The sequence below is a fragment of the Armigeres subalbatus genome, chromosome 1 (genome assembly GCF_024139115.2).
Source record: "Armigeres subalbatus isolate Guangzhou_Male chromosome 1, GZ_Asu_2, whole genome shotgun sequence".
Taxonomy (NCBI): domain Eukaryota; kingdom Metazoa; phylum Arthropoda; class Insecta; order Diptera; family Culicidae; genus Armigeres; species Armigeres subalbatus.
This window is the reverse complement of record NC_085139.1, coordinates 51516354-51528664: the sequence shown is the minus strand read 5'-3', so window position 1 is coordinate 51528664 and position 12311 is coordinate 51516354. Positions and strand designations below refer to the sequence as shown.

The 12311-nt window shown below is 36.0% G+C and overlaps 1 protein-coding gene across 1 annotated transcript; it reads right to left on the bottom strand.

The window, feature by feature from the left end:
• Window positions 1-721: 721 nt before the first annotated feature.
• Window positions 722-11323, bottom strand: LOC134208390 (golgin subfamily A member 7). Its single transcript, XM_062684378.1, has 4 exons — window positions 11155-11323; window positions 10900-11066; window positions 10631-10783; window positions 722-1178 (listed from the first exon to the last, which is right to left on the bottom strand). Exons 2-4 carry the CDS (start codon window positions 11044-11046, stop codon window positions 1038-1040), a joined length of 441 nt encoding a protein of 146 aa, XP_062540362.1. The 5' UTR covers window positions 11047-11066; window positions 11155-11323; the 3' UTR covers window positions 722-1037.
• Between the last annotated feature and the right edge of the window lie 988 nt (window positions 11324-12311).

The following is a 12311-nucleotide window of genomic DNA, read 5'->3' as shown; positions in this document are numbered from 1 at the left end:
TAATCACAAATAACTCTTTTATAAGGAACGTTAACACAAAATTCTAACAAAACAAGTAGGTATTCAATGCGTTCCTCTTTTTTGCAGCTGGAAGTTTCAAACAAGCCAGGGTATTATTATGTCACGCTACAATCTGCATTGCAAAACTTAAATGGCGAGTTTGTACTACTCCATTTCTTTCATTTCGTTGATGTATTACGAGTCTTATAGTTTGATAACAATTCCATAAATTTGGTTGAATACGTTTTTATTTTAAGATACAAATAATGGTGAACTAAAATAGAATAGTACAAACTAGCTTCCCAAATTTGTGAAGACATCAGAAAATTTTAATCGAACTTTAATCATAATTCTGTTTTTTTTATCGCAGATTATCATTTCAGAAACATGCACATTTGTCATTGTATCTTGGTTTGTTAGCCACTCCTCAATCAAGATAATGTTGTCATTTTTTGCGGTGATCTACTGATTTCACACATTTCTTATGTAGATAAGGTTTCTATTCACTCTACATCATGCACTCCAAACCTTGGATTCGTTTTACGTTAATGAAATTTTAAGCTAAATAAATAAAGAAGCAGTATGACTTCTTTGAACGTCGTTGCTTTGTTAGCTGGAATCTGAAAAACTAAAAGCAACAGAAAAGACTGGAAATGAAATCGAGACTGCATGTGTATCACTTTATATTCCCCAACACAAAGTCAATTTATGAAAGGCTATGTCGAAAACCGGTCAAAGATATTTTATTAGAATAAAATATACTTATTTTACTTGCATTGACACAACTCGTTCAACGCAATAGGGTCCATCTATAATGATCTTTTTTCGATAGATGACTTGCACTGAGGGATTATTCTGTTGCATCAACATATTTCAGCTAAAATGTCGTACTGATGGATTGGCTTGCATGTGTATTTTTTTCCCTCTTTAATTAGACGATTTTTTAACGCTAGCTGCTAGTTGATTACCGTGTATGTAACATGTTTTTGAAACTAGATTTACATGAAGAATTCCTCCGTGGAATGCGATAGTGGCAGTCACGTGCGTCCTGGGCGGTCCAATATCGAGATCTCTATGACTCGTAATCCTCGGCAGACCGGATCGGTGATTTGAAGTCCCTTCGGGTTGTAGACTCGCTCGTTCTGCATGGCAATATATTTTGACACTTTGCGTAAACACTATAAAGAAAAAAGAACAAGAAACAGAACTTACTATAGATAAAATAGGTACAGTCATACCTCGATATAACGTAACTCAATTTTTATTTTCGTTACGTTATATCAAAGTTACGTTATACCGAAGCAATTTTTTTGCCATAATTTATTTTGTTTAAATCTTTGATCTTTTTTCATGAAAGAATTCTAACCTAAAATCAATGTTATTCATCCAGCAGGGTATTCCAACCTTTCTTACCTAACTATTTTTTTTTTCAAATTTATTGATATTTTTTTTATTTTCTGTTTCTTATTTGCTTATCTATTTTCTTTTTTTTTATGTTCCTTATTTTTTCATTAGACAGAAGTTGTACGACCGTAATCAGTTCAAATTCAATTTTATTGGCATATCGATCTCGATGCTGCTCGTATAGAGGAAGGGAGCAGCGACAAGTGTGAAAATGGTTTGAAAGGTTTTGAAGTATGCGAGGGCCATTTGAGAATAATTAAATTATCGAAGCGTCCGTCTTTGCCGTACATCCTTTCTGGAGATGGCTCGAGCAGTGAATGAAAGTCACTGTTACCGAGACTGGCTTATTTTTTCATTTCTGTTTTTAAGATTTATTTTTATCTTAGAATATGACGCTATTCAGTATTCTTTTAATGATGTATAAATGAAAATAAACCAAAATTTAATATCAGCTTATTCCAGATTACCATTCTTTATTGATGAAAGTTTATAACAATCCACAAACCAGTTCGAAACAGCAAAACAACATTTCTGTAGAGGAAGGTGGGTAGACTTGATCACCCCCTGTTTTATCGAGAACTAAAGTAGTTTTGTTCTAGCGTATTTTTTTATTATAGATCCTCTAGACAAATGACCTTTATGTGGTGAGTTATTTTTTGGATTGACAACCTTATTTATTCTGCGGTTATTTATTAGGGCGGATTGTATGTTTTGACCTTCCTAAAGATTTTTTTATTGGCCACGCAAAATTTGAACAACTTTTCATAACAATGTCCAAAGTCTTTCGTTTTTTCACAGCAACAAGCCATAAATATGCTTATTGATCTGTACTGATGAAAATGTCAACATTCCATCAAAGTTTTAGGATATTTGAATTTGAAGTTATTGCCTCAATATGGGGACACTTGATCCCCCGTTAGTCACCCATACACAAATTTGGCTAAAAAATTTAAAAAAATATAAATCTGTTCTTAGGCTTCTATTTTTTGTAGATTTGACGGATTTGATGAAGGGTTGGTAGAAAAAATGATTTATTGCGTAGATCTCATAGAAAGGGGATCAAGTCTCCCCAAATTTTAAAATTGCATGTGCTGTCGAATTCTATAATAAAAATCGTTCATGTATACGCACAGCAATTCGATAATTCCGCGTATATTGAAGGGAAAATATTTAAAAAATCTTAGAGCACCTTTCTAATTTTATCAAAGCAAATTCTTGGAGAGGGATCAATTTCCCCCGAATATTTTCAAAGTCGATTTTTGACAGCACTTCAAAAAATCAATTGTGTATCAATAACAAGAATAATTTAAGGACTGGCATACATCAGTAAAGTTAAATACTATATTTCTTAGAGAGTCTGTGTGGAAATCGCGTATGTTTATTTATTTTTGGTTGTGATACATCGGAAATCAGAAAAGGGGATCAAGTCTACCCAGTCTCCCCTACTGAAGCCTTTTTAGTGCTGTTTGGTAATTACGATGTCCACGATATTAGTACGCATCCATTATGATTCATGAAATCCATAACTTCAATACCAAATTTTCAAAACGAGTTATCCGATTTTACTACCGTTGGATGCATAAATGTCACATGTTACAAACGAGAAAAATGAGAAAAACGCGAAAAACGCATTTGAAGTTTTAAAATGCATTCATGCTATAATCGCCAAATTTCGCTTTTTTACTGGCAATAAACTATAGAAGAATATTCATATTCGTTGGACCGGACTCAAACATTGGCAAAAACAACTATTTTTTCTATCAAAATCCGAATGTAACACTTATGCCGCGAAATTCACCGGCCAGGCGAAAAATGTACGCATTTTGTCACACCGTGAACTGAGAGATAGGGGAACAGACGGCTTTGGCAGGTTTTGTTCTATTATTGGCAGGGGGTTTTTGTCGACCGAATTTTATGAAATTGGGCCACAATATTCTTTGATATGCAAAGAATGTTTAGGCCAAATTTGAGCAAAATCAGTCATAAAAAACCCCCCTGCCAATAATAGAACAAAACCTGCCAAAGCCGTCATTCCCCCTAGTTGTTGTTAATTTGTTTTAACATTTTGCGAGCGACCATTGTATTTCTTTGGTGTAATTTTTCGCTGTCGGTAGAAGTGGAACCGGAAATGGAATATTACAACCAATACGGAAATCCAGTGGCGCGGAATCGGAAGACGACTTCCTCGGGTTCTATTTCTGTCTGTTTTCCGTTTGCGGAGCCGGCAAACGTTCCATTACCGGTCCCAGAGGTCGAGCAACCGGTTCTTAGCGGCAGTGGCGTATGTTTTCTTGCCGGGACAAGGACATGCACTATATCTTCAACGTCCAAAGGAATTACGATTGTCTTATTTAGATGATGGTGACAAAGTGCTACCAGGTGAAGCAGTTTTTTTTTTCTGTGGATTTGCAAAAAGTAAGTTCTCAATTATTTATAGGTTATGAACTTATTTTCTAAGTCATACGGCTTCCACGGTTGGATTGCTTCAAGAGCATTATTTTCTCGTAAAGACTGCTGGTCCTTAATGTGAGCTTTGTGCCTGTTGGCCCCTACATACGAGCATTCCTATTGACTGCGTACATTGGATCCGGGTCAGTTAATGGTCGCACAGCCAATGAAATCCTTAGCTGTTTTTTTTTCAAAGTTATTATGAAGTACGCTGACCTGAAGGCAATTATCTTTTGATTGGATAATTGTTGTTCGCAAAATAAGAACTGGAGTTTATTCCAACACATTACCGTCAAACGGGGTGACTTGCAACAGTTGGGTTTTCCCAGTCTACTGACATTCTATTGTTTAGCTTATCGGCAGATCGTAGCCAGGATGTCCTGGGCTATATTTTTTTTTATACTGCGTTTCAATGATGACAGCGGCACGCTATGTTTAAAGCCAACTATTATGCAAAGTGAATGCACCTCAAATGTTAAGCCGTTAGATCATAGGTTTTGACCACTAGTTTAAGGATCTGTGTCGATTAAAATATTTCATCGGTGAAATTTTGACTTTTTTACTATTTAAGGTAATATTTTTAACCTAAAAACCTTTTCTGATATTTTTAATTTTTTTTTTTAATCAAGTTATATAAAATCCAACCACTAATTTTTTTTCCTGGTGCTTTAAGAAACATTTTCATATAAAAACAATTTTTATATGATGAAAGTAGCAGAAGTTATACTAGAAGTACTGTAGACACCGAACATATAGGGTAAATGATGTATCTTGGACAAGCGTAGGACATTCATTAGAAAATATATCGAGATTGAATAGTATAAAACAATTGAAAACCACTAGGTTCATCCAAATACATAACCTATGATTGGTCTTGTGTCTCCATTGCCCAATTTTTGAGTAAATTACGTTTACTAGGTGTAAACTGTGATATACTGCGGACTAAAATATTTACTTTTTGGACATCAAATATATAATTTCGACATGAAAAATGCATATATTTTGGACAGAGTCATTTTCTCCTAATTTAAAAATGACCACCTACAGATCTCAATGGAATGACTTACCTACACGTATCCACATTCATTTAAATGCATTTATTTGCTTAACGGACATAGAATAAACCAGAAATTAACATTGTTTCGCAATCTTATCGATATCATTGAAAACAGCCTGAAAGTTGGCAATTAATGGTTCATCCATGTACTGTACATGGGGTGACCAATAAATGTCTGATGAATAAAAACATAACTTCATTTTGGTCACTCCTTTTTCATCAGTCTCTAGTTCATGTTAAGCGATTGGAATATGTTAGCATCTCAATTACAATCTAACTTTGGCCGCCGGACCTCAAGATTGCCGTTTGAAGCAATTTAAACGTGTTTCAGGTGCATGTTACGAAGAGTCCTATAATGCATGTTCTCCTGCATACTGGCATCCAGCAGGCACTTTGGTAGATAGCTTTACATTTTATATCATTTTATAGATAAATAATAGTTGATTTGTGAATTCTTATCAGGAGTCGCTAGAGTTGAGGGAAAGTATGCAATGATCATACTTTCGATAAAAATTTTCCTTCACATTATCTAAAATTGATCGAAAAAGCTCAGGCTTGTCCAAAATATGTACATGTCCAAAATATATCATTTACCCTATTTCATTTTTCGATAGCGAATTCTTGTGTGACTGCTTAACTCATACGTGTCTATTAAAAAACCAGCAACCCTGCACCGTCCACTTGTTAGGTACCATAGAAACAGAATTTAACCAAATATAGTATATTAACAATATAGTCCACTTCGTAAATCCCCATATATGGATTTCACCACGAGCGTCTTCTTTTTTCACGATTCTTCTTCTTTTCGCTCGAAAAAATGACATCCGCTGCGGGCCGATAAACATTTGAGTGAATTCGGAGCTTTTAGTTCACCGGATGTTCATTTTTTGTAAACTTTGCCCTCAGATGAGGTTTTCTTCTTACTGAAAATCGACGCGTGACGTCATCATGGTTGAGTCCATTATGCAACGTACACACCAGTCAAGCAGTTTGACGAACATTGACTCCGCCCCCACGAAAACACTTCGGTTGCTGCTTTGTTTGAACGTGTGTGAAGTTGTTCGAACAACCATTTGACAGTTGGCGGCTCGGTTGGAAAAAATTAAAACGGTTTGATTTTGGTTTGAGTTGTCGGGGGTGGAGTCAAGGTTCGCCGAACATGTTTGAGCATTTGTAGTGAAGTTGCTCAAACCCCCATATATTTTTTGATGGTTGGTGCTTAAGTTGGCGCTTCGGTCGTTCGTGTGTGATATTGTTGGTCGAATAAATTGATTGTTCGTGTCGCTGTTGGTGAAATTTGATGGATGTTTGAATAAACGAGAGGTGGAGTCAATGTTGGTCAAACTGCTTGACCGTGTGTACGTTCCATTAGGCAAGAGACAGCACATTAACACCATCTTGCGTCACAAAAGGCAACTAACGCCTAGAAACGATAGCCAAGGGGTGCGTTAATTGCGAAAATTTCACTAATTTCACAATTTTTGAAAATTTGAGTTACATTTTTATAAATTTTATTTTTAAACTCAGATATCAAAATGGGGTCATGGGATAATTTCTAGCATATCATTTTGAAATGTTATGTTGCATATTGAATTATACGTGTTAGCACCCCTCGGAATGTCTCTTCACTACATTGCTTGCCTTTTGTGACACCGCGGCGCTACTGCATTGTCTCTTCAAATCAGCCAGAGTGGACTATATTGGTAATAGAGTATATTTGATTTAACGCTGGACAGGTCAAGAAAGATGCTCGATTATATTTCAATTGTGTTCATAATCATCTTCTGGCAGGAGGAGACACAATTTTAGACAAAACCCCTTCTCCAGCGCTACATTGGCTAGTGGGATTGGTGTACCCAATTTTCGGCATTGTAGCAAAAAAAAAACATCAAGACAAATCTGAAGTCTGGACATCAATAACGCTCAATTTGGTTTCACTGGGCGTTACTGCCGAAGTCTTTTAGTTAAACGGGGTGTTTTGAAAGTAAAATAATGCAATGGTTATTATAAGGTATTGGAGAGTCTACCACAGGTAGTTGATTGCTGTTTTAGTAGTTGATTCAAAAGTATAAGATTGCTAATGTCGCTCCTGTTCCCGTGACTGACATCTAGGTTACTTCGACCTGGCAGCCAAAGTACCGGTACTACAAATGTCAAACCGATGTTGGTGATGAAACCGAACATGCACTACAACATTATTCATACATTATGGCCAATTGAAGCTTGTTAAAGCTTAATTTGTCAAAATAATTTAAATGACAACAGCGCCACTAGCATTCTAGTACTTATGCTTCTACTGTTTTAGTGTAACATTGTTGGATTTCTATTCAAACGCCATACAGTAAGCCATGTCATGTGAGCGGGCTATGTCTATTGATGATGATGACACCGCGCTTGATACCGGCTCGGGTTTTCCACAAGTTTTTGTTTTTTTACTATAAAAATACCGTCAAACGGGGTGACTTGCAATATCGACCTATGTCATCACGGATCCCTGGTTTACATTGTGTTTGTTGTGCCTAGTTGGTGTTTAGGTGAAAATATAACTCACTGTTGTTTTTTTTTTGTATTATTTTGTGAAACTGTTTATTTAATTGAAAGTCAAGCGTCGTAAATCGTAAGTTCGTGTAGCAAATTGAAAATAATTTTACCAAAATCGATCCCCTCTCCAGTTACAGTACCTAATTAGGTATGTAATTCCGCAAAAGTTATAAAACAATGAAACTGTTTGTTTTTGAAATATCAACTTTTTTTTTGAAATTTGTCCCTGGGTGACTTGCAACAGCTGATACACGATGATTGCATGTCACCCCGTTTGACGGTACCCTACTGATAAACAGGTCAAGCGCATACTGTTGAGGACCTTTAAATCGGAACATACGTTAATGGCCGCTGACTTTCCATGCGATGTTTGATTCCAAAATGCGCCATGAACGTTTCGTCAGTTATGAAAACTTCAAGTCTGTGGTTGACAATGCAAAGAACAATGTTAACGTACTTGATATGCAAGCAACAAACTTCTTCAAAGCTCACCGTTTCACAGTATACAATAAACCACTGCAAGCTACGCCCGTACGTGAACTCCATGCGAAAAGTGGTGTTTGAAAAAGGCCGTTATGAACTTGGATACGCAAACAACATCAACGGTAAAGACCTTAAATAGGGGTGATCGGGGCAATATGGGCCACCTGAGGAAATCGTTCCGAAAAGCGCTGAAAAGCTCTAAAAATCATCATTCAAATGTAGTTGACTCATACTAGGGAGTGTTACCTTTCATATTACGTTGATGACTGGTGAAAAATGCGTCTGAAAATTGTTGGAATGCAGTTTTGAAAATGTATTGATTTCAATGTGTGTTCCCGACTATACGGTGCAATATGAGCCACTATTTGCTGCCCATGGGCCACCCGTCCACCCGTTTTTTGTGAGAGAAAAGTGTGGTAATATGGAAGAATATGATATTCCTACAATAGTTTAGAGTATTCCATACCAAATAAAATTAATAAACCGCACAAAAGCGGACCGAACCGATTTGCCACTCTTCATCAGTTGAACAGCCACATTTCAATTGATGATGGTCTTTTTTTTCTGTTTCGATCGCAGTAATGCAGTGTTGTAATTTTTCCATAATGAATCTTACACAGATGATAATATTCTTGTTTTTAACAACTGAATTTGAACTTGTTCGCATATTAAGGCCTGATATCTTGCGCTGTGCAGCTATGCCCATATTTCCCCATAGAGACTGGTTTTGAAAAAAAAAAGGTTTTATTAGAAATTCAAATTTGTATCAGTACAAACATGTGTGCATAATATTCAATTATAATAGATCTTTCGATTGTGATGCATTTTTGACCTGTATTTTAATCAGTTTTGCGTCAAACCATATTTATAAACTTCAAAACTTAATTTTACCTACGCTGCGAAAATTTATATTTTCAAGTGTATTTTCTTGTTTGAATTGAATTTTAATGCGGTTTTGTCGTTGAGGCATATGTGGAGCATTCTTCTAAAGATCATATAACTTTTATATGATAACACTTGTCAATAAGCTCAAAACGAGGGTGGCTCATATTGCCCCGTATGTTCATATTGCCGCTACTGCAAGTTGTTTTCCAAGAAGCAAATTAAGTTGGTTGCAAAGGATTCGTCCTCTTTTGATACAAATGTAAGTTGGCAAAATGCTCCTCAAGGAATTGAAGAAGAAAAGAAAACTTCTCTAATGAAAGTGATTGAACCTATTGTTACCGAAGAGGAAACATCGCTTTTCATTGATCTTCCGACGAAGCAAGAAGCTTTTGATTAATCTTTGTACATACTTGTTTCACACTTTGAATAAATTTTATCGCCATAACATGACACAATAATTATGAGTCTTACAAAAAAAATTGGTTTGCTAAAGGGTTCTTCTTTATCACTTTTTTACAGGCCTTGAACATTTTAATTATGGCACAGTTTCATATCGCCTTCTCCCAAGAGGCCGTTCACGTTATAATTGAAGAGGTTTTAGACAATATAATACCTCCCCTCTTTTTTCATGAACAACTGTCCTTATCAATTCTGAAAGTAGGGAAAGACTTTGTATACTTACCAGCCACCCACTTCTAAACTATCCACATGGATTGTAGATGACCCTAAAAGCATGGTATATTTTATGGATGGTCCTCAGGACACACCACGCAGTGCTATGTGTCTTTTTGTGTGATAGTTATATCTCTTTTTTTTAGTGTGACACGTATGCGTCCGTTTGTTCGAATGTGACAAATTGACTTCATATTTTTTTCAAGTTTTCTAGAATAAAACCTCTATTTTATCAAAACATTTCAAAACTACGTATCAAATTATGACGCTAGACATCAAAACCTCAAAAATGTTAAAATGTAACATGTGACATTTATGCGTCCAACGGCAGTAGTAAACAAATATTCAAACGCCGATTTTACGAATCTGAAAGCACTCCCACGCTAACCAAAAATACTAATGCGGAGGTGAAGGCTTCTGCTACCTGTTGATGCTGTTGGTTTGCGTGGGAGTGCTACCAGAGTCGTCAAATCTACGTTTGAATCTTTGTTTACTAAAGCAGACATCTCGTTTTTAAAATTTGGTATTGACTTCATACATAGATCATACATCATAATGATAATGTGATGATAAAAGCAAATTTGTATTTAATCGCATATTTAATGGAGCCAATGGTCGAATTGTCGTTACATTTTCGACAATGAAGTTGTTCTGCGTGTATATTATTTTCCGCAGAATGATTCCCGGTGACGATTCCAATCCGCTGTTCCCTGATTCTACCATAAAATACGGTGAAATTAATGATAATTAAGGTAAACTCTATTGTTGTTCCAAATTGTATCAAGTACGAGAAACTGAAAACGGCCTTACTGTTGTTGAGGTCAAAAAACGTATCTGTTAAAGATACAATCAAGTGGTGGATTTAAATGGGATAGTACAAACTCGTACCGCCGTTAAGCGGTAGCGGTGCGTACAAATAATCGCCAAATATTTGATAATTTTCCGTATCAAATTCCGTTATACTCTTATTTGACCTGATCTAAAGTTTTGTAACTAGCAGGCTACCATTGATCAATAAAACTAGAATTACAATAAATACAATCTGTGACTTAGGCCATCAAATATTCCATCTCACAGAACATTTAAAAAGATCTATATGACGATTTCCAAACTCTTAATTATTAATCCTCGATAACTCACCTTTTCGTAGTGCGTCTCCGTGCATATATAGATTAGATAGGCGGTAATGCACGCCAGACATCCCTCACAGTACGTGCTGCAGGAGCCCTTCTCCGCCTCGGCAAAATACTCGTTCAGTTTGTTCATCGTGCTCTCGAACGTGTGGCGATCGATCTAAAAATAAGTGCTTTGATTTTTATCAAATTACAAGCACCATCATCATGCGTTGGGAGAAATCGATACACACTGAAACAGGTTCACCGCCCTCTCGCACCCTCAAAGCAACTCACCCGACTTTCCAGCTCCGGAGGAAATCTGGTTTGGAACTTGACGGAAGTGCCCTCGCTGTAGTCCCGCTGGATAAACACTTTCATGTAGTTGGACTGTGCGGCAGCTGGCGTTCCGGGCTGAGACATCCGCACTACGTTTCCAGCCATTGTTTTCTATTTTGTTTGAGCTAATGAAAAAAAAAACTTCTGGTCATAATCCTTCGGACGCATCCAACAAAAACATTGCAAGGATTTGGGTTTTACAGCAAATCTCACCTTTATTTTCAACAGCAACCACTAATATACTGGAAATCCTTTCTCTAGCAGCAAAATTATTGGGGAACAGTTGTAAATTAGTGCAAATAATTCGCAATGTTGATAAAATTACTTCCACTTTATTCGTTTTCTATTTTTTTCTCCATCAGTGATTTGACATCAGAAGCAGAATCAGCTCAGTTGTCAAAAATATAAACACATCGACGAGGGATCTGCCATTCGTGAAACATTTCAAGTCAACACGGTAAAAATAAAACAACTACACGGAGAACCTCAGAAACTCATTAATTGGTAAAATTTCACTCATTTCGAGGAATAAGTGGATCTCCTCATTTAAAGAGTAAATTTGCTTTTACTCATTAATGAGTAAACACCATATACGTCGAAAAATGTGGAATATTTACCCGTTTTTTAGAATGAAATAATGTCCAAAAATGGGTAAAAATCCCCCACTTTTAAAAACAAAATCGTGCGGCTTAAAATATTCTTTTCCATTGCAATGATATAATTAATTTCCACGAGTAACTTAAATTGAATCGTACATTATTGACATCAGAAGCAGAATCAGCTCAGTTGTCAAAAATATAAACACATCGACGAGGGATCTGCCATTCGTGAAACATTTCAAGTCAACACGGTAAAAATAAAACAACTACACGGAGAACCTCAGAAACTCATTAATTGGTAAAATTTCACTCATTTCGAGGAATAAGTGGATCTCCTCATTTAAAGAGTAAATTTGCTTTTACTCATTAATGAGTAAACACCATATACGTCGAAAAATGTGGAATATTTACCCGTTTTTTAGAATGAAATAATGTCCAAAAATGGGTAAAAATCCCCCACTTTTAAAAACAAAATCGTGCGGCTTAAAATATTCTTTTCCATTGCAATGATATAATTAATTTCCACGAGTAACTTAAATTGAATCGTACATTTCTCGCGTAACATTTGAAAAGGGCCTACAGCCAAAACGTAAACATTGAGAAAATGCTGTTCGAAAAAATGCATCACAATTTCTATTCCTATTTCCCAGGTTTATGTTATTTTAAGCAGCAAAAACTCCCAAAAGCATATAATAAACACTGTCTATCATCCATAATCTTAATTGCATCGAAAACATGCAAAAATGTGTCGAAATCGTTAAAATAAAATTT